Consider the following 21801-nt stretch of genomic DNA (forward strand, 5'->3'; position numbering starts at 1 on the left):
GCACCTGAGGCTCTTGCCCTGACTTGGTGTTTATGTTGACCCCACAGCCTGGAAGTTTCTTTCTGTCTCAGAATCAATTTTAATTATTTTTATTTTTTCATGATTGTGGTTTTGCCGTTGTTGTCATTGTTTTCAGGCAGCTTTTCTTTATTTTTAACTGAAGGATAATTGCTTTACAATATTGGCTTGATTTCTGCCAGACTGGAAGGTTCTTAACCCAGGATTTCCTCTGGCCTTGGCCAACACACCCCTCCCCAGAGAAGGTTCCCTGCCCGCCCTGCCCACAAAGCTTGCTCTCCCGCCCTTCTCTTCCCACCCGACCTGCGCTCTCGTTTTAAATTCTGTGCATAGGCTGACATCACCCAGATGTTTCTCTCCAGCCAGGACCTCTCTCCCAGAAGCCCACACTGGACTGTCTAGCTGTCTACAAGGCTGAGCACGGCTGAGCCCTGGTCGCCCTTCTATGCTGCATTCTTCCACTGGTACAAAGGGTACAAATGACCATGTTTTTCCTTATCTCTCACACCTACATTCAGCTTGTCCAGAATTCAAAGTGATCCGGAGCCAGTCCCTTCTCACCACTTCCGTCCTACTGCCAGCCTGCTCCAAGCACCCCCACCCAGCTTATTGCAAAAGCCCTCCTGGTAGCTCTGTGTCTGCTCCCCATGCCCTCCAACCCTGGTCTATCTTATAGGCAGCGAGAGAGATTCCTTGGAAACTAAGCTGGACCATGTCATGCCTCTACTCAAAACCCTCCAGGGCACACAAGTCCCCCTGGTCACCTCTCTGACCTCAGGCTTTTCTTCCCTCCCACAGGCTAACTCTGCTCCAGCTGGCTCCTCACCATTCCTTTCATGCACTAACCATGTTCCTGCCTCAGGGCCTTGGCACTTGCTGTTCCCACCTCTGGGAACACCTCCCTGCAGAGGGCTCATGCCCTTACTTCTCCTAGGCTTCAGCACCTCTGTTTCCTCTGCCTCAGCCTCTAGTTTATTTGTCATCCTTTGGGAAGCCTGTGATTATTTCACCTGTTTGCTTGGTTTCTGGCCATCTTTCCTGCTGGAATGGATGTTCCTCCAGCAAGATCTATTTGTCTCGTTGCCCAACAACTTCCCAGTGCAGTGCAGAGGGCCTGGCACATCACAGGACCTCAATACAGTTTTAAAAAATAAATGAGTGGTATTAGAGGCAACTGGAGATGGTGTGGCTGGGCTCCCCAGGTGGGCCACTTGTCTGAAAGAAAGAGCGGGGTCCCTCCCCCAGCCATTCCCCTTTCTCCACTCTGCTTCCGTAACAGCCCTCAGTGACTCTCCTGTGGTGTGTGTCTGTGGCCTGGGGTCTCCTGACCCACGGCCACACCAAGCTCAGGTTCACCGTGTTCCTGTCGTCTGGGACCCTGGAGGGTGAGGCGGGGGCTCCTACCCTCCCTCTGAGCCCAGGGTCTATCGGGGCACGGAACACCGGCCCAGGGTGTGGAGTGACTAAGGTGAATGGGATAAATGGTGCCTGGCCTCATCCCCGGCCGCAGACTGAGAGGTGCTCACGTTCACCCCTTCAGGATGGCATGTGCGTGTGCTCCGTGCGTCAAGGCAGCCTCACTGACGCATTCGTCCAAACACACGTGCTCTCGCCTCCTGCGCACTGAGTGCCTCCCGCCCTCTGGTGGCAGGGTAAGGAAGGGCGTGGGCTCTCATGTAAGGAAGATGTGAGCACTCATCTAAGGTCCATTGCTTGCTACTCCACAGATATGCCATTTAACTCAGTTTTCTCCAAATAAAATGGGATTGAGAGAACACCGTCCCCACCTCCCAGGGCAGCAGGGAGGCTTAGAAGAGGAAAGTGTGCCAAGGTCTTAGATCAATGCAGCACGTGCCAAGGGCCGGCTGACTCAACACCCCTTTCTCCCTGCCTTCTTCAACCACAGAGGCCATAAAACTACTAATTTTCCCACTCTGGTCATGGGCTCATCCTAGCCAACGAGTTGAAAGAGGTCTTCTGAGGAGTGTTCTGGGAAAGCTTTTGTGTTCCTAATAAAATATGCCACAGATCCAACCAGCACAGCCTTTCACATGTCCTCTTATTTCCTGCCTGGAAGGTTGGCATCGTTCCTGGAGTTGTGGCAGCCATTTTCCCACCATGAGGTATCAGGGAGGAAGGTAGAAAACCAACATGCAAATGATGGGGAACTAAATCACCAAAGTCACTGTTGCAACACTGAATGAGCAGGGAAGCCACTCACTCTTCTGGGACACTCCAGCCTCTCGTAAAGAGAGAAAAGCTCTTATTTATTGAGCACTGCAAGTCAGCCAAACACAAATCTGCAATACACAATTTCTAGTGCATAACAACTAAAGACATTAGGTACTATGTTGGTTTTATGTAGCTATTACTATTTTAGAATCAAGAGGTCAGTGGGGCCAGAAGCCAAGCAACCAGCTTTGGGCCTTGTCCTCTAGAGCAGTGATTCTCCTGCTTTATTGGGTCCTCACGTGCTTTGTGGAGAAGGCAATGGCACCCCACTCCAGTACTCTTGCCTGGAAAATCCCATGGATGGAGGAGCCTGGTAGGCTGCAGTCCACAGAGTCATGAAGAGTCGGACACGACTGAGCGACTTCACTTTCACTTTTCACTTTCCTGCATTGGAGAAGGAAATGGCAACCCACTCCAGTGTTCTTGCCTGGAGAATCCCAGGGACGGGGGAGCCTGGTGGGCTGCCGTCTATGGGGTCGCACAGAGTCGGACACGACTGAAGTGACTTAGCAGCAGCAGCAGCAGCAGCACGTGCTTTGAGAATCTAAAGGCTCTGGACCCTCCCCCCTACAAAATGCTCATATTCAACATCTAGTTTCAGGGTCTGTGGGCCGTTGCTAACTCTAGGGACATGAAAGGCTGGTGGGGGGCCTGCTAAGGGTGTTGGAACACTCATGTCCCTGGACAGCCTCTAGGAAGGCATCAGAATGGTCCTCCCCACAGGCCTGAGCAGGGTTATGTCATTCCTGCCCCAGTCTCTGACCCCTGCCACTCCTGAGGGTCAGAGGAGGAGCTGATCCAGTCCTCCCCACAGGCCTGAGAAGGGTTATGTCATCCTGCCCCAGTCTCTGACCCCTGCCACTCCTGAGGGTCAGAGGAGGAGCTGATCCAGTCACTCCACAGCCCTGAGCAGGGGTTATGTCATTCCTGTCCCAGTCTCTGACCCCTGCCACTCCTGAGGGTCAAGGAGGAGCTGATCTGGTCACCCCATAGGCCTGAGCAGGGGCCATGTCATTCCTGCCCCAGTCTCTGACCCCTGCCACTCCTGAGGGTCGAGGAGGAGCTGATCCATTCCTGGGTTGTGCCATGGGAGCAGGAGGCCCGCCTGGGTCAGAACTGGAGGGAGTGGCAGGACTTTTGGTAAACACACATGGCTAACAAAGGAGTCCTTTCATGAATCCATTGTCCTGCGGAAGCTGGGGTGGGAGTGGGGGTGGGGGTGGGGGTGTGTGCCAGAACCTTCTGAGACATCGTTGTGGGCATGGGGCTGCCAGGAGCATACATGTCCAAGGTCAGACTCTGAACCCCAATCCTCCGCTCTCAGCTCTGTGCCCCTTCCCAGTGGGGCCCCTCCCTCTCCTGGGACATGCTGTACCCCAGGCCTTGGCAGGACGGAGAGCAGGGAAGGGGGCTGTAGGGCTCCCATCTGGGCTCCGAGTCTGTCACTGCCCAGCTGTGAGGCAGCTCCCCATATCATCACCTCTCAGTAATCCCAGGTTCCTTCTTGCCAAACAGGGCCCATGGTGCCCTCTTCACAGGGGCAGTAAGGAATAGAGGTGACAAGTGTATGTGGCACCCTGTGTGCACCTGATGCTCGGTGACACTGTAGGAATTTGGCTGGGTCTTCTGATGAGGTCTTTTCCCACTCTTATCTGCATGACTGATTCCTACAAGGTTCAGAACAAATGCCACCTCCTCCAAGAGGCCTTCCAGATTGCCCCAGCTAGAAACATAACTGGAGCAGCTATAAAGCAGCTTTAAAACAGTCCTATATTTTTACCAAATTGTAACATCACATGAATTTTGTCTTTCATTCCCTCATATATATGGATGAATCATAGCAGAAAAATAATAAACACCTTCCCAGGCAGGTGTCCCAGGCTTCATCCTATAGGCCTGGCTGGAAAAGCCTGCCCTGAAGATTTAGAAATGTACCAAGCTCCCATTTCACCACTGCATCACAAGCTAAGCATGCTCCCTGGGAAAGGGCAGTGCTTAACCTGCCTTAATGGTGGGACTGCAGACATTGGCTCCAGGGGAGGGAAGCCGTCATCTGCACCCTCAAATTGAGCCCAGTGTGAGGTTCATCTTTGCCCCCTGGGGCCTGAACTGAAGGCCTGATCACAGCCCTGCCTCCGAGCAGAAGCCAGCAAGCAGAGGACCCGCAGTACCCCGTGAGGTGAGGCTGAGCTACGTGAGATGAGCTGCCTGATTTCTTGAGCCTCAGTGTCTTCACCTGCAAAATGGGCTGATGAAAGCCACTGATAGCTGAGAAAGCCCCTCCATGCAAAAGCACAGGGAAGGGCTGGGGGTCTCCCACCCACAGAAGGGCTCCCAGGTTTTCCAGGTCGCAGCGCCCACCTGGTAGGTCTCTATGGGCCGTGCCTCCATGTTCAGGTCCCAGACCTTGACCGTGAGGTAATCGCGGGTGAGCATGTACCGGCCGCTGTGACTGAACTTCACGTCTGACACGGAGGAAATGATTTCCGAGAAGAAGGAGCGGTTACTGGGGTCCTCGGGCTCTTCAAATACTGCGGAGACAGAAACAACCAGGTCACTGGGCTGCTCCCACCTGTGAGGTTAGAACAGACTGCTCCGTTTCTGCCCTGGGCTCATGCAGTCGCTTATTCATTCATCAAAACTAATACTGGCAGGCACACGCCCGAATGAATCCTCCAAGTGGGGAAGAACTAGCTCTTGGAACAATATTTATGGAGCATTTACTCTGAGCCAGATTCTGCCTGAACTTTCCCGAACATGACCTTATCTAATCCCCCAACACTTTGGCCACCTGATGCGAAGAACTGACTCATTGGAAAAGGTCCTGGTGCTCGGAAAGATTGAAGGCAGGAGGAGAAGGGGAAGACAGAGGATGAGATGGTTGGATGGCATTACCGACTCGAGGGACATGAGTTTGAGTAAACTACAGGAGTTGGTGATGGACAGGGAAGCCTGGCGTGCTGCAGTCCATGGGGTTGCAAAGAGTCACACACGATTGAGAGACTGAACTGAACTGAATCCCCCAATAGAAATGTCAGGTCGGTACCAATAATATTCCCATCTTATAGCCAAAGAAACTGAGGCATGGGTGGTTAAAAGCCATGCCGGAGGTCTCAGAGGGGGAAGTGGTGGAGTAGCGGTGCTCACTGTGCTGCTCTCTGCTGCCTCCTGCTGGCGATTCTGAACTCCAGGACCGTGAGGCGTCCGCGCATCCTGGAAGGTGCTGGACCATGCTCTGGATCAGGCGGGGCACCCTGTGCTGTTCTAACTGGCTCAGGAGCCTCTGTTCCTGGTGTGCTGGGCACACATGGCCAAATCCCACTCTGAGGTGTGTTGTTTGGCTGCCACAGGGGTTGCAGCAAAATCAGATCTCGCCTCCACAAGTACAACCTGTGAGGCCCGTTGGCCTCCCACCTCCCATTACTGCAGGCCCGCTGCTCCACACAGGACGCGGCTTTCCTGGCCTCTGAAGATGAGAGCTTCCTGCCCCTACCAGACATCCCAGAGCGGGGTCCCCAAGCAGTGTCCCCTCCCTGCCACCTCTGTAACCAGGCCTTCCAGATACACAGAGGTCCCTGTGCAGCGGGACGAGCTCTTCCAGGCTCAGATATGTTGCTGGCTGTTCCACCAGTTTGCCGACCAACACCCTCACTGGCCAATCAGACCCTATATTGGCCCTGGGTCCTGCGGCAGGATGGACGTTATGGTCCCTGATGACCAATTAGGACCTGGGCCGTGGATGGCCCTGGGCTCAGGGAAGAGGATGGCGTGGTGGGTGGGCAGCCATATCCAGCCAGTCTAGAAGGACTCAAATGTTTGATGACCTGTCCAGCTGTCCCCACAGGGCACCAACTGGGTGAATGTTCTGCCGGCTGGCCTGCTATGAGCCTCCAGGCTTCAAACAGGGAACACAAAGCTGACCACGTGTCCCCAGAGGCTCACCAGAGTGCCCCATCTACTGGTGCCTCTTCTATGGGGACGTCCCATACGCCACTTTCCAGGTTCGTCCCAGCCCCTTATACCCCATCTGGGAACCCAGTTTCCCACTTGTCCAAGGTCCTGCCTTTCCCAGAAATACAGCCCCTGCCCAGATTCCCCTCTGCAGGGTGGCAGAGAACATTTCAAGGCCAATCTGATGGTCTCACATGCTCACGTCTGCAGGCATACATTCGTTCTCTCAGTTAGCCAGTCCATGCTGAGCGCCCACCATAGCCAGGCACTGTTTGAGGGCCTGGGATGCTGCATTGAACAAGGCCCCCACTCTACTGGGGCCCCCATTCTCCTCCCAAAGACAGACAGTGAAGCTCAGTGACATGCAATACTGTGGGGGCAGTGGTGGGTGCTGGGAAGAAAGACAAAGCAAGTGAGGAGACAGGGAGAACGAGGGGCTGGCGATTTGGATGGACAGGGCCTCTATGGGAGAGAACATCTGAACAGAGATGTGAATGAAGTGAGATACCAGGGAAGAGAACTCCGGGAAGAAGTCATATCATGTGCAAAGGCCCTGGGGCAGCGATGAAATGAAGGCCATGGGGATTGAGAAAGGCATGAGCCTGGAACTGTAAACCAGGGGAAGGGCATCACCCCACGGGCAATGGGAAGACACAGTAGGGCTTGGAGAGAGGGCGGGCAAGGCAAGCTGTGGGTTTCTCCAGGATTTTGTTTCCTGCGGTGGTGAGGAGACCTCCTGGTGGGTCACCTTTAGCCTCTAAAACCTCTGAATTTTGACTGGTCATCTCACATAATTGTGTTTTGTACCTGGTAATAGTAATTAAACTGACACCTTTGTTTCTGCAGACATCAACATTCATGTTTCTTTGTTAAGCCCCAAATTAAATCAACAACATTTCCCTCTTCTCTCAGATGCCTGGAGTAAAGAAAAAAAAAATTCAATACTGATTCCTTACTTAAACTAAAGCATTGAGATTCTGTATAGTCTTTAAATGAACAGGGATATGGACCTAATATTTGGGGGAAAGGGGGCAGACGGATTGAAAGAAGTGTACCCTACACTCTCAGCAGGGACCTGGGTGGGGCCCTGTACTTCCCCAGGTATGTGGCAGGAATTCTCTCTCGATTGAATCAGCATCTCTGCTGCTAGGGGTCAGACAGAAGGTAAGATATAAAAGCACAGTGAGTAGTATTGAAACATAGTCACTGGGCTTCCCAGGTGGTGCTAGTGGTAAAGAACCCGTCTGCCAATGCAGGAGACATAAAGAGACCCGGGTTTGATCCCTGGGTCAAGAAGATCCCCTGGAGGAGGAAATAGCAACCCACTCCAGTATTCCTGCCTGGAGAATCCCTTGGACAGAGGAGCCTGGCAGGCTATGTGCATAGGGTTTCAAAGAGTCAACATGACTGAGGCGACTTGGCATATACACTACCATATGTAAAATCGATAGCCGGCGGAAGTTTGCTGTGTGATGCCAGGAACCCAAAGCCAGTGCTCTGTGACAACCTAGAGGGGTGGGATGGGGAGGGAGGTGAGAGGGAGGTTTAAGAGGAGGATGCGTATGTATGCCTGTGGCTTGTTCACGTTGATGTATGACAGGAGCCATTACAATATTGTAAAGTAATTATCATTATCCTCCAATTAAAAATAAAATAAAATACATTTTTTAAATATTAAAAGCATAAAGTGGGGTCTGTCTCTTGCACCCCGACTTTGTACCCCTTGCCTGCCTCAATGGTTCCCTCTGGCCTCCACCCAAACCATTAGGTCTGGTCCAGCTCACTGCACTCTGCACCTTACAGAGCTCCCAGCATGCCTTGTGGGAGTTCAGTAGACCTACGGGGGCCAGAATCACAGAGGAGCATCTGTACGGGATGTCACAGAGCCATGGCTGTGTCTTCTGCCAGCTTTAAGGAGCAGGGAGCCACAAAGGTCAAAGGCTGAGAGGATGATGGAATCCATAGTTGAAAACAGAAGCACCCAACAGCCCACGGCAACTTCAGTTCTGGCTGTCCGTGGGCATTTCTGATGGTTTGTTTTAAGCACAAAAGCACCAGAACTGAAAAAGATTAGTGGGAAGGGACATTAACAAGCCTGAAAAAAGTTATACGGAGAAGTTCTCAGCTTTCTTTTCAAACATTTCTATGACATTGTTTTGTTGCTGTTATTTTAATGTTTTTAAAATTCATTCTTCTTGGAGTACAGTTGCTTTACAATGTTGTGTGAGTTTCTACTGTGCAGCAATGTGAATCAGCTATACGTAGACATATAGCCCCTCTTGTTTGGATTTCCTTCCCATTTACGTCACCACAGGGCACCGAGTACGGTTGAAATTTTCAATACAACTTTTTTTTTTTTTTGTCAAAAGACTGCAGAATCTTCTGCATTAATCCCCACCCCTGCCCCCACAGCCTGAACATCCCCAAAGCATTAATAAGAGACTAGGGGATCTCCTTTCTGATTGACAGACTCACTAAGGACATTTTACAGTAATTATTGCCAACAAGAGTTTAAAGAAGCGCATCCCAGAGCGTGGCGGGCTCCATCACACCTTCTCTCCCCTGCCCTGATTATTTTAAAGTTGAGAGGCTCTGGAACAGCAGACACCCATGTCTCATCTTTTTTTAAAAACTAATGTTGCATAATGAAAGCTCCTGTGGCCCTAGCTGGTTCCCTGACAACCACGCCCTCCCCTCTGGGTGTCGCCGCGTCACGCACTGGAGAGGGGTGAGGAGCTTGCCTGAGTGAAGAAAGGGACCCTGGGGAGGTTCTGAAGCACCTGGGATGCAAGAAAAGGGAAGTGAAACCTAAGTTGGAGGCCCGCCTCATGCACAACTCCGATGTGTCCTTCTTCTGCTTAAAGCCCTCTGTGGCTCCCAGTGCCCACAGGTCCAGGGTTCAAGCTGCCACATGTAGCCGACAAAGCTCCTTCCTAATTGGGCCCTGCTGCTCCAGCCTCATAAATCCAAATTCCCCTCCTGCAGCCACATGCCGACCCCCTTTCCAACCAGGGTCCCAGGGCCTCGAATAGGGTGAGGCAAGCAGACCCCGAGGGCAGGCGCCACGTTGAACAGCTCATTCTTGGGGTCGCCTTAAATGAATGTCTCCTTCCATGGCATGACTTAGGCATCTCACTCGCCTTATCCTAGTCCTTGCCCTGCCATATACCAGGCAGCAGAGCGGAGCCAAGCTCTGTGTGACTTCAGGCAAGCCTCTTAACCTCTCTGAGCCCAAGTTTCCTCACCTGAGGGGCAAGCATGGTGAGACCTCCAGAGGTAACACCTGGAAGCACCTGGCCCAGTGAGGCGCTTGAGTAGCTGCTCAATAAAAGAGTTGTTTTTCCCATTGTTTTTGCTCCTTTTTTCTTTCCTACCTGTCTTTCCTACCAACTCCTATACATCCTTCAGAACCCCAACTCAAATATCCTGTTCTCTGTGCAGCTTGTCCAGCTGTTCGCCAAATAAATCAAATGCTCCCCCTTGTTGCCTGCACAGACCAGGGGTGCCCTCTTGTATGGCATCAGTGAGGATAACCTGGTTACCCCGTGGGGCTGTGAGCTCTTGTCAGCCTGTGGATGGTCTTCTCTGGGCATGGATGGGGAGGTGGGGGGTTAACTGAGCAGGCAGAACTGACCAAGTGGGACTGGGAGGAAGGGAGGTTCAGGGCTGATGGAAGAATGGCCCTGGCTTGAGCCCCACACTCAGGGACAATGGTGCAGGGCAGTGAGACCCTGGAAAGAACCACGGACGGACAGAGGTGGGGCTGCGGGGCTGCGGAGGTGGAGAGCCGAGGAGGAGACCAGCCTGAAGGAACAGATGGGTCCTGCCTGGTCCATGCTCCTGGCTGCCCTAGCAACGGCTCCCTCCTCTGCTCTGACGTTATGAGAACATCCACTTGAAAGATGAACATGTGTGTCCAGGCGAGTCCCACGTTGGGCTCCAGGATTAGCAAGGGGGTGGGCCATGGATCCTGTTGAAACACAGCCAGGCCAAAGCACCCCGTAGTTCCTGTGCTTTCAGAGTAAACCCAGAGCATCCCACCAAGGTCTGTAAAGCCCTCTTCACGTGGGTCCTCCTCTCTCCATGCACTTCTGACCTCACCCCCTACCTTCCCTGACTCCGCTCCTGCCACATGGGCCTCAGGATCCAGCCGCAGGGCCTTTGCACTGGCTGTGCCCTCAGTTGGGGGCTCTGCCCTGACTCATCCCCAGACATCAGGAGCCTCCCCAGCAAAGAGAGGGCTGGGTCTGGTCTTCCCACCCCAGATCCATTAGCAGGGGTGAGGTCTGAGAATCTACCCCATCCAGCCCCTATAAATGAACCTGGTTCACCCCTAACTCCCATGAGTGTTCTTTGTTCTCAAGGTTTCTATAAAGAGTAAGTGAGAAAGAGCACAGGCTGATAGGCATGAGACTTCTGGAGCCTTTAATAGGCTCTGCTTAGCTGTGTGACCTTAGGGGGATGTCTTAACCTCTCTGGGCCTCTGTGTGATAAACAATAACAGCCCCCAAAGATGGCCACATCCTCATCCCTGGGACCTGTGCATGTGTTACCTAACATGACAGAAGGCTTTGCATATGCAAGTTTAGGATCTCGAGCTGCAGAGATGATCCTGGACTCTCTCGGGTGGGCTGGCCCACTTGTAATCATGAGGAAAGGAGGACAGTCAAAGGCAGAAGAAGAGACGACAGCATGGAAGCTGGGGTTGGAGTGATGCACTTTGAAGACAGAAGAGGCCACAAGCCAAGGATCACAGGTGACCTCTAGAAGCTGGAAAAGATAGAGACCGATTCTCCCCTGAAGCCTCCGGAAGGAATGCAGGCCTGACAACACTGAATTTTGGACCTCTGCCCTCTAGAACTGTCAAAGAATATATTCATGTTGTTGTTGTTTTTTTTTTTTTTTTTTTTGTAAAAGGTCTTAGTTTATTCTCTCTTTCATGAAAAATCTGCACAATCACCACAGATACAGTCATTGCAGAATCTTTACTCCTTCTTTTTGCCAGCACCAACGTTGGCCTTTGCAGTCCCCCTGACTTTCTTCATTCTGTTCTTGCGTTCCTTCCGCTGTTTTCGTGAGGTCTTTTTCTTCTCATATAGGCCATGCCTCGCAAGCCTGTGTTTGGGCTCATTCTTCTTCGCGTAATCCAAGGAATCGTAAATCATGCCAAAGCCAGTTGTCTTGCCACCACCAAAATGCGTTCTGAACCCAAATACAAAGATGACATCTGGTGTGGTCTTGTACATTTTGGCCAGTTTTTCCCGAATTTCTGTTTTAGGTACTGTTGCCTTTCCAGGGTGAAGAACATCGATGACCATTTGTTTCCGCTGAAGCAGTCGGTTGGTCATGAACTTCCTTGTCCGGATAGTTACTGTGTCGTTCATGATGGCGGCTGATCTTCAAGCAGCCAGGGAGGAAAAGAGCTATTCATGTTGTTTTAAGCCACTGAGTTCATGGCAATTCGTTACAGCAGCCACGGGAAAACAATACACTCGGTTTCCTCATCTATAAAATGAATAATCGAGGACTTGCATCATAGCACAGCTCTCAGGACTTAATGAGATGTAAACTTTGAGCAGCACCTGGTGTGCAGCAAGCCCTGGACCAACGTCATCTGTGGTTCCTGCTTCACCCAGCACGGGGCTGGCACGGAGTAGGGGGCCCACCAGGGGGAGCGACTGTCATTACCACCTATTCTAGGGAATCTTCATGTCTCTTGGCACGGCCCTTGCTTTTGGCAGACTCTGCTGTGAAAAGCAGAAGTGTCTGTCTATTTTGAGGATTCAAGCACAGTTGTTTCCATGGTTACGCTGTCATTACGACTAGCAGACAAAAGACCCAGCTTTCTACTGCTTTGGAGAAGGACAGGAATCTGTGGGTTGGGCAGCAGCCTGTGCCCCTTGGCTCTGCCCCTGATGATGGGGAGGGGCCTGGGGAAGCCACTGTTTCTCTGAGCCTCGGTTTCCTCATCTGCCCAATGACAGAAGTCAACACGTGATCCACTTGTGATCTGGGATGCCCTTCCTTCAGTGAACAGAAAATCACAGTCTTACCCATTGGGAAAATGATGCCTGGACCATTCATCTCTGGGATGTCACTACCAGCCATCCCCTGAGTTCTGAGTAGTAACTAAATGGGTAGAAGTGAGATGAAAAGAACAGATCCTAGCCTCCAAGTCTCTTTAAAACAAGATCTGGCTCCAATAACAGCCATTTGTTCTGATTAAAAATAACAGCCTAATTGGCAATCGTCCGCTTGCTTAATTTCTCAGGAGAACTAAGAACAAACGCCATCTGGAGAACGCAGACAGTAGGGCAGGTATTTCCTCTCCTTACGACTTGTGGCAAATGAGATGAAGAGAGAAAAACAGAAGATGCAAAGTATTTTGCAGAGCCTGGTGAACAATCCTGTCACTGGCATTAATGAGAAAGTTTCTGTGCAGAATATTGAGTTTGAGAATGAAAAGAAAATTCTAGAAAAATGCATTTTAATACAAAATTAATTCCTTTAGAAAACCCATATAAACCAATAATCAAAAAGGATCTACATGTGAGTTTTACTAAGACTTCAAGGAGCAGATATATTATACTAACTGTTCTAGGGGAAAAAAGAGAAAGCGGCCAGCTCATTTTATAAGAGAACAATCCTCTTAATAAAACTGGACAAAGATTGCAGGCAAAGAAAATTAAAGGCCAACTTCATCTCTGATCATTTATGCCTAAAGCAGAATTTTTGCATCCATGCAAAAACGTCCTCAGCAAGGAAATTTCCTGCCCTCAATGTCACCAGGCACTGAAAAAGCCCTTGGGGATCAGGAGGTGCCATGTCCCTCCCTTCATACCTTGGCCCTATCAAAGCCTTCCAGAACCTGCTGAAGATGCAGAATCCTCTGTGGCCCTAATGAATGCTCGCTGCAGCCCCTGGAGAGGGTGTGAGAAATTCAATGGAGCTGAGTCACTGAAATAAAGTTATAGCTCTTGCATTTGACTTTGCGGGCTGAGTCACATGCAAATCTACACCGCCAGGCATGTGACAATGATGTGCCCAGAATCTGTGTGTGTGTGCCTGGGCTCAGGAAACGGATGAGTGACGGCTGTCCTGGTGGGCGGCTGCTTGTTCAGATCCCAGAGAACCAGCTGATACAGTTCCAGAAGCCAAGAGGGTCTCTGACTCCCACGTCCAGCCCACAGAGACCATCGTTCAAGCAGCGTGGGGGGCACAAAACCATCCCTATTCTCCCTAAATTCCTGAACCCACATTCAGAAACAATTTCTGGGCGTATTTCTTTCCATGATTTTCTGTTTCCATTCTTTTGCTGAAGTAATCATTATCCTGCTTTTCGCCCCCGGAGAATCTTCCAACATAATCACTTCCCCATGTCATATACCCCTCCTAAGTCAGTTTTTTAAATGTCTGAATAGTATTCTATTATACAGATGGCATCATCTGGCCACACAGGTGCCTTCCCATCTCAAAGCCTTTGCCCCTGCCATGTCCTTCTAGAAGATTCTCCATGGTGCACCCCCTCAGCGCCTCATACTGTTCCACTGTAACTGCCTCTAGCAGTGCAGCTGACATGACCCTCCCTGCACTCTGCTTTTCTGGCGGCTGTTTATACCACTCACCACCTCTCAGCATCATATCGCCTAGTTAGGAGTTTATTGTCGGTCCATTGGTTCCTGCTGCACCCCAGGGACAGTGTCTAGAGCATGGCAGCTCACCGTGTGACACATGAGTGTCCTGGTGGCCCCGGCTCCACCCAGAGAGGGAGATCTGCCCTCCCCACCCTGAGTGCCAACAGCTCAGCCCTCAGAAGGCTTGGTGCCCAGGGAGGGGGCTTTCCCAGGACCACGCATGAGCTCTGCTAGAGGAGCCCTGGGGCTTGTGGATGGGGGTCAGTGGCTCCAGTACTAAGTACCGACCCAGACAGTGGACATCCCACCCAGCTGTGAATGTAAGGAAGGCTAGGAGAGTGTGTGCAGTGTGGATGAACCCGGAGAAGGGTGACGGGGTGAGATGAGGGGACAGAACTCAGCCAAGGAGGGAGGAGGAGTTGGCGGCTACAGAGAGTCCCTAGTCTGAGTCCCTGGGAGCTGGGGCAGCACCGTCCTCTCTGGCTGCCCAGGGAAACCAGGCCCCCGGGGGAAGACAGCAACCCTGTCCCTCCCAACAGCCTTCTGCCTCCTTAACCGAGACACTGATAAAGCCCTCCAGTGGCCAACTGGTCACCATTGTTCGTTTGTTCATTCATTCAACACTTCCAGATCCTGCTGGAGGTACTGGGACGGATACAGACATGAACTAGATTCCCCGCCCTCTCGACTGGGGCCACGTCTGCTTCCGCCCCCCCTGCTGCTCCTGCAAGGTCATCCAGGGAGGGCGTCATGGGCTCACCCTCTGCCTTCGGTGCCTCTGGGGATCACCGCGTTGGTGGACAGCCGCCAGATCAATCCAGCACCAAGCAGCCCAGACCAGGGGTGAGGCGCACCTGTCAGGGTACCTCAGGGCCCCAGGTTCAAGTCCCACCCTGCCACTTTTTCAGTGTGAGTGACCTTGGGCCCATCTCTGGAGCCCGTTTCACCTTCTGTGCAGGGCTCCGGGACAGCTCATGTGACAAGGACATGAGCTAATGCCAGTAGACAGCATGGCTGGGCACCTGGCTCAGTGTCCAGTGTGAGCTATTCTGTGGCGGTTGGTTATCATATGAAGTTCCCTTGGACCTCGTCCATCCCTGAATCCTCTAACACCTCTGTGGCAAACCCAAGGCTGCTCTGTGGGGGGTTCCAGTATGAGGTGACCCAGCCTGCTGGGGGAGGTGGAACAGCACAGAAAGTTCTGCGCAGTGTGTAGTCGTGAGCAGAAAGCTTTGGGGGTTCTGGGAGGTACAGAAGAGGGACCTGGCCCAATGTGGGGATCAAGGAAGGCTTCCTGGGGGAGTTGACAGTTGGGTGTGGTCCCTCTTTGGCTTCCAGTGCCCAGCTCACTCCCTGGTCCTCATCTCTCCTGGGACTCGGGGTGGGGGGCAGTGGGTGGCAGGAGCTGGTGTCCCCTGCCAACAGCACTAAAGAAGCACTGAGTCCACCCCACTCCCCCGCCACCCCCGCCGCCAGCCCATTCAGAACACTTTCATGCCTCGTCCACCCAGAACACCTCCATGCCCCGCCCACCCACACCCAGGAGGCCCCGCCCACATCAATGGCCTATGAGGCGCTGGCGGGCACGCGCACTTACATTTGGAGTGCTTGTCACACAGGGCGGCCGCACGCATGTCACAGAGGCGTAGGGAGCCCTTGCTGCTGCTGTAGACGAAGAGGTTGCAGTGATGCGGGTGGAACTCGGACGCGGTGATCACCTCCGTGAGGTCCTCCATGTTAGCTGGTTTGATGTCCACGATGTCTGGGCAGCCGGGTCAAGGAAGGGGTGGCAAAGGGAGGGTGTCCTCGCGGCTCTGCCTTCCCCTGCTCGGAGACCCTCGGGTAACCGAGACACCTCCCCTGGGCACATCCGCTTACCCCGAGTCTGAGCTGTCTCCCCTTTACTGAGACTCCTGGACAAACAGCTGATCCCAGAGAGTCCCCAGGCTGCAGGCCTGCCTGTCCAACACCCCTTGTGGGTGCCCACCCACTGTCCCCATAAGGCGGGACCTCTGCCTCCTTCCTGACTGGTACTTTCTCGCCAGCTGGTGCCCATCAGCTGCCCAGCCCCCACACAGGGCAATCCGTGAGGCGTCTCCCCTCTGCCTCTCCTCTTCCAGTTGCCAATCCAGAAGGCCAGGAGCCTTTACTGAGTTCAGGACCATGGACACAATAGGTGAAGAACTGCAGTTCTCTCCCATCACTGTCCATTGTCTCCCATCACAGACACTGTGCATTGTGTCTGATCTGAGTGGATGGGTTATGAGTTGGCTCCCCTCCACAGCTCCCAGACTCAGGCCCTTGAGGACTCTGCTCTGGGGAGGAGGTTCTCTGCCCTTCTGGATTTTTAGCTCTGACCTGCGTCTTCCATTCCCACTCACGTCACCATGAAGGATGAGCATAAGGCACCAGATGTGCCAGTAGAGGACTCCAGACTCGAATACTGGGAATGCTGGATGCAGCTCTGTCATCTCTGCAGGGCTGGGTGGTGTGGAGAGGAAGGAATTGTGTCTGCTGCCGTGACAAGGGGAAACCGAGCCTGGGGGTGGGGCAGACTGCCCCAAAGACAGAGTGGATGGAAAGAGAGATCTGCAGTGTCTTTAGAATCCTAGATCAGGATCCACCTGAAGCCTTGACCCCTGGATGGTTAAATATGTGAGCCAATAAATACATTCTCTGTTTTGTTGTTCAGTTGCTCAGTCGTGTCCAACTCTTTGCGACCCCTGGACTGCAGCATGCCAGGCTTCCCTGTCCTTCAGCATCTCCTGGAGCTTGCTCAAACTCATGTCCATTGAGTCAGTGATGCCATCCAACCATCACTTTCTCTGTCATCCCCTTCTCCTCCTGCCTTCAGTCTTTCCCAGCATCAGGGTCTTTTTCAGTCAGCTCTTCGCATCAGGTAGTCAAAGTATTGGAGCTTAAGTTTCAGCATGAGTCTTTCCAATGAATATTTAGGACTGATTTCCTTTAGGATTGACTGGTTGGATTTCCTTGCAGTCCAAGGGACTCTCAAGAGTCTTCTCCAACACCACAGTTCAAAAGCATCAGTTCTTCAGCAGTCAGCCTTTTTATGGTCCAACTCTCACATTCATACATGACTACTGGAAAACCATAGCTTTGACTATACGGACCTTTGTCAGAAGTAATGTCTCTGCTTTTTAATATGCTGTCTAGGTTTGTCATAGCTTTGTTATTATAGGCATACACAATGGCCTGCCTCAGGGAGCCCTGTGTGGCCCCCTCCGCCTGACTCTTGGGCTAGGGTGCCTTTGTTTGGCTCACAGGGAGATAGCATGGCCCTGCTTCCCTGTGAAGGGCTGTAAGGAAGTGAAACTAGCATTTTCTATTTAGGGCCAAGAATTTTGTTGCTTGGAAAGGAAGAATCCTTGGCTGATACTTCTGGAGCCCAGAGAGGGTAAACAACCAGTCCATGGTGACTCAGCAGTAAGTGGTGAGGCTGGATTCCTGTCCATCCCCCATTGCCTACAACAGCAAATTGGAACCCCTGGGTGTATCATCCAAGGCCTAGCATACCCAGGCCTCTTTCTATCTTTCCTGCTTCAGATCTATTAGTCACTGTGCCCCGAAGGCACTTTCCTCTCGGACAGTGAAACCCTTGGTCTCTGTTTTCCCCAGCCCTGTGGGAGCTCTGCAGCCCCTTCTGAAAAGCCCTCTGAAAAGCCCCCTCCTCCCTCTTCTTTGCATGTGGGCTCTGGATTCAGAGAATTTCAGCTCTGCCACCTCCTGGCTGCGTGATCCTGGGTGTTTCTCAGCTCCCGATGCCTCAGTTTCCTCATCTGTAAAATGGGCTAACAGTTCTAACATCATAGATTTGCTGTGACAATGAGAAGAGGCAAAGCCCTTGACAACTGCCTGACACATTGTCAGTTGCTCTTATTATTTTTATTATCTGGAAAATACCAACTGAAACTCTGAGATTCATCTGCTGTCAGCCCTGCCTCTTCCACCTGCCCCAGACTGCTTCCTCTCTGAGTAAGAAAGGTATTTTCTGACTTCTGTAAACAGAGTTTATAAAACATCAGAAAACATGGTTGAATCTGTTGCAATCAGAGGCACCAAGGAGGGTCTCTGTGCAAACGCTCAAATCTTGCCTGCTAGAAGCACACCATTAACCAGAAACTTAGAATCACATCAAAACAGAGGGAAAAAAGGAGGCATGCTGTCAGTGCCTGGATTGGTTTCCCAGGAAACTGTGGTTTCTGGTTCAATAAGAAGCAGAGGTTAAATCATGAAAAAGTGAGACTAAAGTTTCACAGAGAAAAAGAGCCAAGACATATAGGATGCGAATTCCATCAACATCAACTCGCAGCCCTGTCCTTACGGGTCTGAGCACCCACTGACGACTTTCCACCGGACTGTGCCTCCTCCCGACCGCTTTAATTCCCTACTGAACTTCAAGTGGTGTCTGGAGAAAAAGTGCTGTTGTTTACGAAATGTCATGCACATCAGTACAGCACCTGTCAGATGTTCTGTAAACAGGGAGCAGATTCTCCCGCAGGACTGAGGACAGAAAGCCAGAGAGGGGCTGGGAGAAACAAATGCAGTCCTCAGGGCACGCAGGCTGGGTTCGAGTCCTGGTTGTGTCAGTTGTCAAGGGACACGGGTTTCACCGTGTTTCCCAGGGTTACACCCTCCTCGAGAAGTGAAGATGCTTGCCTTGCATGCAGGTGGTCCTCTGAGCATCCCAGGGAGAGCTGTCCCCCCACCCAAGGGGATTCAGGTCATCATGACTTGTTGCTTTCATCAATGAATGGAGGACAGAAGTGACAAGTGACACATATCACTTCCAGGCTGAAGCTCTGAGAGCCAGCACGTGCTGTGCTGTGAGCCTCAGGTGACCTGCGGTGGGCTTGTTGCGTGAGGGGGCTGCTGTCATTTCTGAGATTTTCTGATTGTTACTTCAGGGTCACCTGACCCCCTTGATTGAATCAGCATCCAAATTCGCTCTCCTTTCCAGATGTCCTAGATGTTCTAGAACTGAGCTCAACAGAGAAGGAGCAGAGATATGATGTCTGAAGTCTCTGGCTCGTGGAGAAAGTTTATGAACTACTTTCTAACCTGGGAGGCTGTAGACGCTGGTGGCCAGAGGGAAGGCAGTGAAGTATGTTGAAGTCTCCTCTCCCAGGTTCCCAGATCCTGGCCCCAGACTCACACAGGGGCCAAGGCCAAGCAAAGGAGTGTGGCCTTTGGCTTGATCACAGAGTCCCTGCTCCCTGCTTTCTGTTTCCCATGACCCACCTCTCTTAACAGCCCTTCTGACAGCCTCATGACAACCATGTTCAGCTTTGGCCAGCCTTCTGAAGACACTCACTAGAACTTTGATCAAGGCCATGATGGCTTGAGTCCACAGGGCTTGATCAGGTCTGCAGGCTCTACAGTGACTATGCCTGAACCGGTGCTACCTAGAGCTGACTGAGGGGGAACCCACACGGACCGGGGCCCTATGAGCTGAAGAGGTGGAGTCCCTGATGCCTGGGTCCCACCAACAGTCCTGAAGCACGGCTCTTACAACTCATGCATCATTCTGGGAATCGCTTGTTGTTTCAAACAAAGGCCTGGATGCAGTGGGTGCCGGGGAAAGATGATGTGAAGCACAGGACCCATTTCCACATGATGCTGGTGGAGGAAGACAAGAACACGGTCACGGCCAACCTGTGCCTCTGAATCCTAGGGGCCACAGCCACCCCCGCCACCTCGGACAGCACAGTATCCTTCAGGGCATGGCCATCCAGTTGGGTCCACCATCATCTGGTCTCAGGACGGCTTCTCCACCACCTCTGGCTCTGCTCGAGGACAAGGCTCTCCCTGTGGGTGTCCAGCTCCTTGCTGGCCATTGGGTGTGCGAGGGGCGAATGATTGAGTAGGTCTGTCCCTGCTAAATCTGTGTGGTCACATCACTGAGCAGGCACCTGGAGATGGAGTCCTGACTAGGGAAGTAGGTGGGGAGAAGCCTCTGTGTGTATGCTTAGTCACTCAGTCGTGTCCGACTCTGTGACCCCATGGACTGTAGCCCACCAGGCTCCTCTGTCCATGGGATTCTCCAGGCAGGAATACTGGAGAGGTTTGCCATTTTCCTCCTCCAGGGGATCTTCCCAACCCAGGGACTGAACCTGCATCTCTTTTGTCTCCTGCACTGCAGGTGGATCCTCTACCACTGTGCCACCTGGGAAGCCCTGGGGAGGCCTCTATAGCTCTGTAATTAACGTCCCAAACAGACACCCCAAACACTCCTTTGGGACTCCCACCCGAGTGGCCACATGCCTGTGGACTTTGAGACACTTGACCATACACAGTGGCCTTGACATTGGCAAGACCAGTGTTGGGTTGGAAATTGGGGGTCTTGGACCAGGTGTCTGGGTCTTAGCTCTCTCTGGAATGTTCAGTTCCATATGCAATAATCATTTCCATCTGTAAACCTTGTTTTCCCCTATTTGCAAAATGAGGGGTTGAGTATGACCCTGGAACACCATTTCTTTTTGAGGATTAACCCCCAAGATGCTGCCCCCAGCCCCATTTTGGAATCAGCTGCAAGAATCCCAGGTGTAGGCAGAGCTTCTTCCATGGCAGGACTGACCTCTCTTGGGAAGATGTATAATTAGACTCATTTACGAGCCCCCTCCCCCTGGCAAAGCTGGATGAATTATTCATGTTCTGTTTTTCCATTTAATTGTACTCCAAGTGTCTGATGGCTTTTGTTTCACTTTCAATCACACTTTGGCAGCTAAGAATGATTTTTCCCTACAAGGGAAGTGTCTGACAAGACACAGGTAGGTGGAGAGAGGAGCAGGTCACGCAGAGAGGATAAGGGCAGAAGGTAGACTAGTTCTGGTCCCCACCCTTTGGCTGAGTGAAGGTAATTTTCTCCAGTGCAGGAAGTTGAATGGTTCCCCTCCCCACCAATACATATCCATGTCCTAACCCCCAGAGATTGTGAATGTGAACTTATTTGGAAAAAGGGGTTTTGTACACGTGATCAAGTTCAGGATCTCAAAATGCGGGGTGGGGGATCTTCCTAGATTACCTGGGTGGGCCCTAAATCTGATCACAAGTTCCTTATAAGAGGCACAGAAGGAGAAGCAGACACACCCAGAGGAGAAGGCCATCTCAGAGGCAGACGCAGGAGCGATGCCTGGGGCTACAGGAGCTGGGAGAAGCATGGAAGGACACTCCCCAGGAGCCCTCAGAGGAACACAGCCCTGACAACACCTTAATTTTGCAAACTTCAGACCTATGGAACTGTGAGCCAATAGATTTTTATTGTTTTGAACCAAATGGCGTGTGAAAAGTTATGCCATCCATAGGAAACTCAGACACCCAGGTTGCTTCCTGGAAGCTGGGAAATAAAGACATGGGCGTCATGCTGGGATCATAGACATCTTCCTCAACATCCATTCCAGACTGCTTCTTTCCCTGCAGGTCCCTGTTGTAGCAGCTCCAGCCCTGAAATGCTGAGCCAGGAATCAGGGCAGCTTTGGAATCCCCTGCTCCACTCCTTCCTTAATCACCTCCAGCCTGCCTCCATGTCCTGGCTCCTCCATTTGGAGGTCCCTCTGCTCTGGCCCTCAGCCCAGGCTGCCTTTGCCTCAGGGGGACTCCCTGCCCCTGATCAGCCCTCCAACCTCAGCCAGAGTGAACCTCCTAAAATGGGGTTGGGTTGCCCCCCTCACTGCCCTGCTCCATAGATGCCCTTCTCCTCCTGCCCCCAGCCACCAGAGAAGGCCTTCTTTTCAGGCTGCAAACACTGACTGACCATTTTTACTCATCCAAGTGCATGCAAAATCATTTGTACCCCAGACTTCAGTTTATACCACCTTGGTACCCGTGCCCACCTGAGATGCCCTATGGCCTGGCTCCGAGCAGATGGCATCACATCTGTGTCTGTTGTATCGTCTCCACCTGTGGGTGAGATGCTCCCTCCTGTAGATGAATTAACAGGGGCTCAGCA

General features: G+C 52.1%; 2 protein-coding genes across 3 annotated transcripts in view; both read right to left on the reverse strand.

Annotated features, from left to right (window-relative positions):
• PPP2R2C (protein phosphatase 2 regulatory subunit Bgamma) overlaps positions 1-21801 on the reverse strand; it is a 165865-nt gene that overhangs the window by 14926 nt on the left and 129138 nt on the right. For both annotated transcript variants that reach the window (XM_006051833.4, XM_006051834.4), the window contains exons 6-7: positions 15433-15597; positions 4612-4781 (exon numbers count right to left, since the gene is read on the reverse strand). In XM_006051833.4, coding sequence (XP_006051895.1) covers positions 4612-4781; positions 15433-15597 — 335 coding nt within the window. The remainder of the gene's footprint in view (positions 1-4611; positions 4782-15432; positions 15598-21801) is intronic.
• LOC102391842 (40S ribosomal protein S24) lies at positions 11186-11625 on the reverse strand. The gene has a single exon (XM_044945664.1). It carries the CDS (start codon positions 11583-11585, stop codon positions 11187-11189), a length of 399 nt encoding a protein of 132 aa, XP_044801599.1. The 5' UTR covers positions 11586-11625; the 3' UTR covers position 11186.

Source organism: Bubalus bubalis, chromosome 7 (genome assembly GCF_019923935.1).
Source record: "Bubalus bubalis isolate 160015118507 breed Murrah chromosome 7, NDDB_SH_1, whole genome shotgun sequence".
NCBI lineage: Eukaryota > Metazoa > Chordata > Mammalia > Artiodactyla > Bovidae > Bubalus > Bubalus bubalis.

Excerpts from the sequence above, each read along its gene's own strand:
- LOC102391842 (XM_044945664.1), bottom strand. The coding sequence starts at position 11,585 with ATGAACGACACAGTAACTATCCGGACAAGGAAGTTCATGACCAACCGA.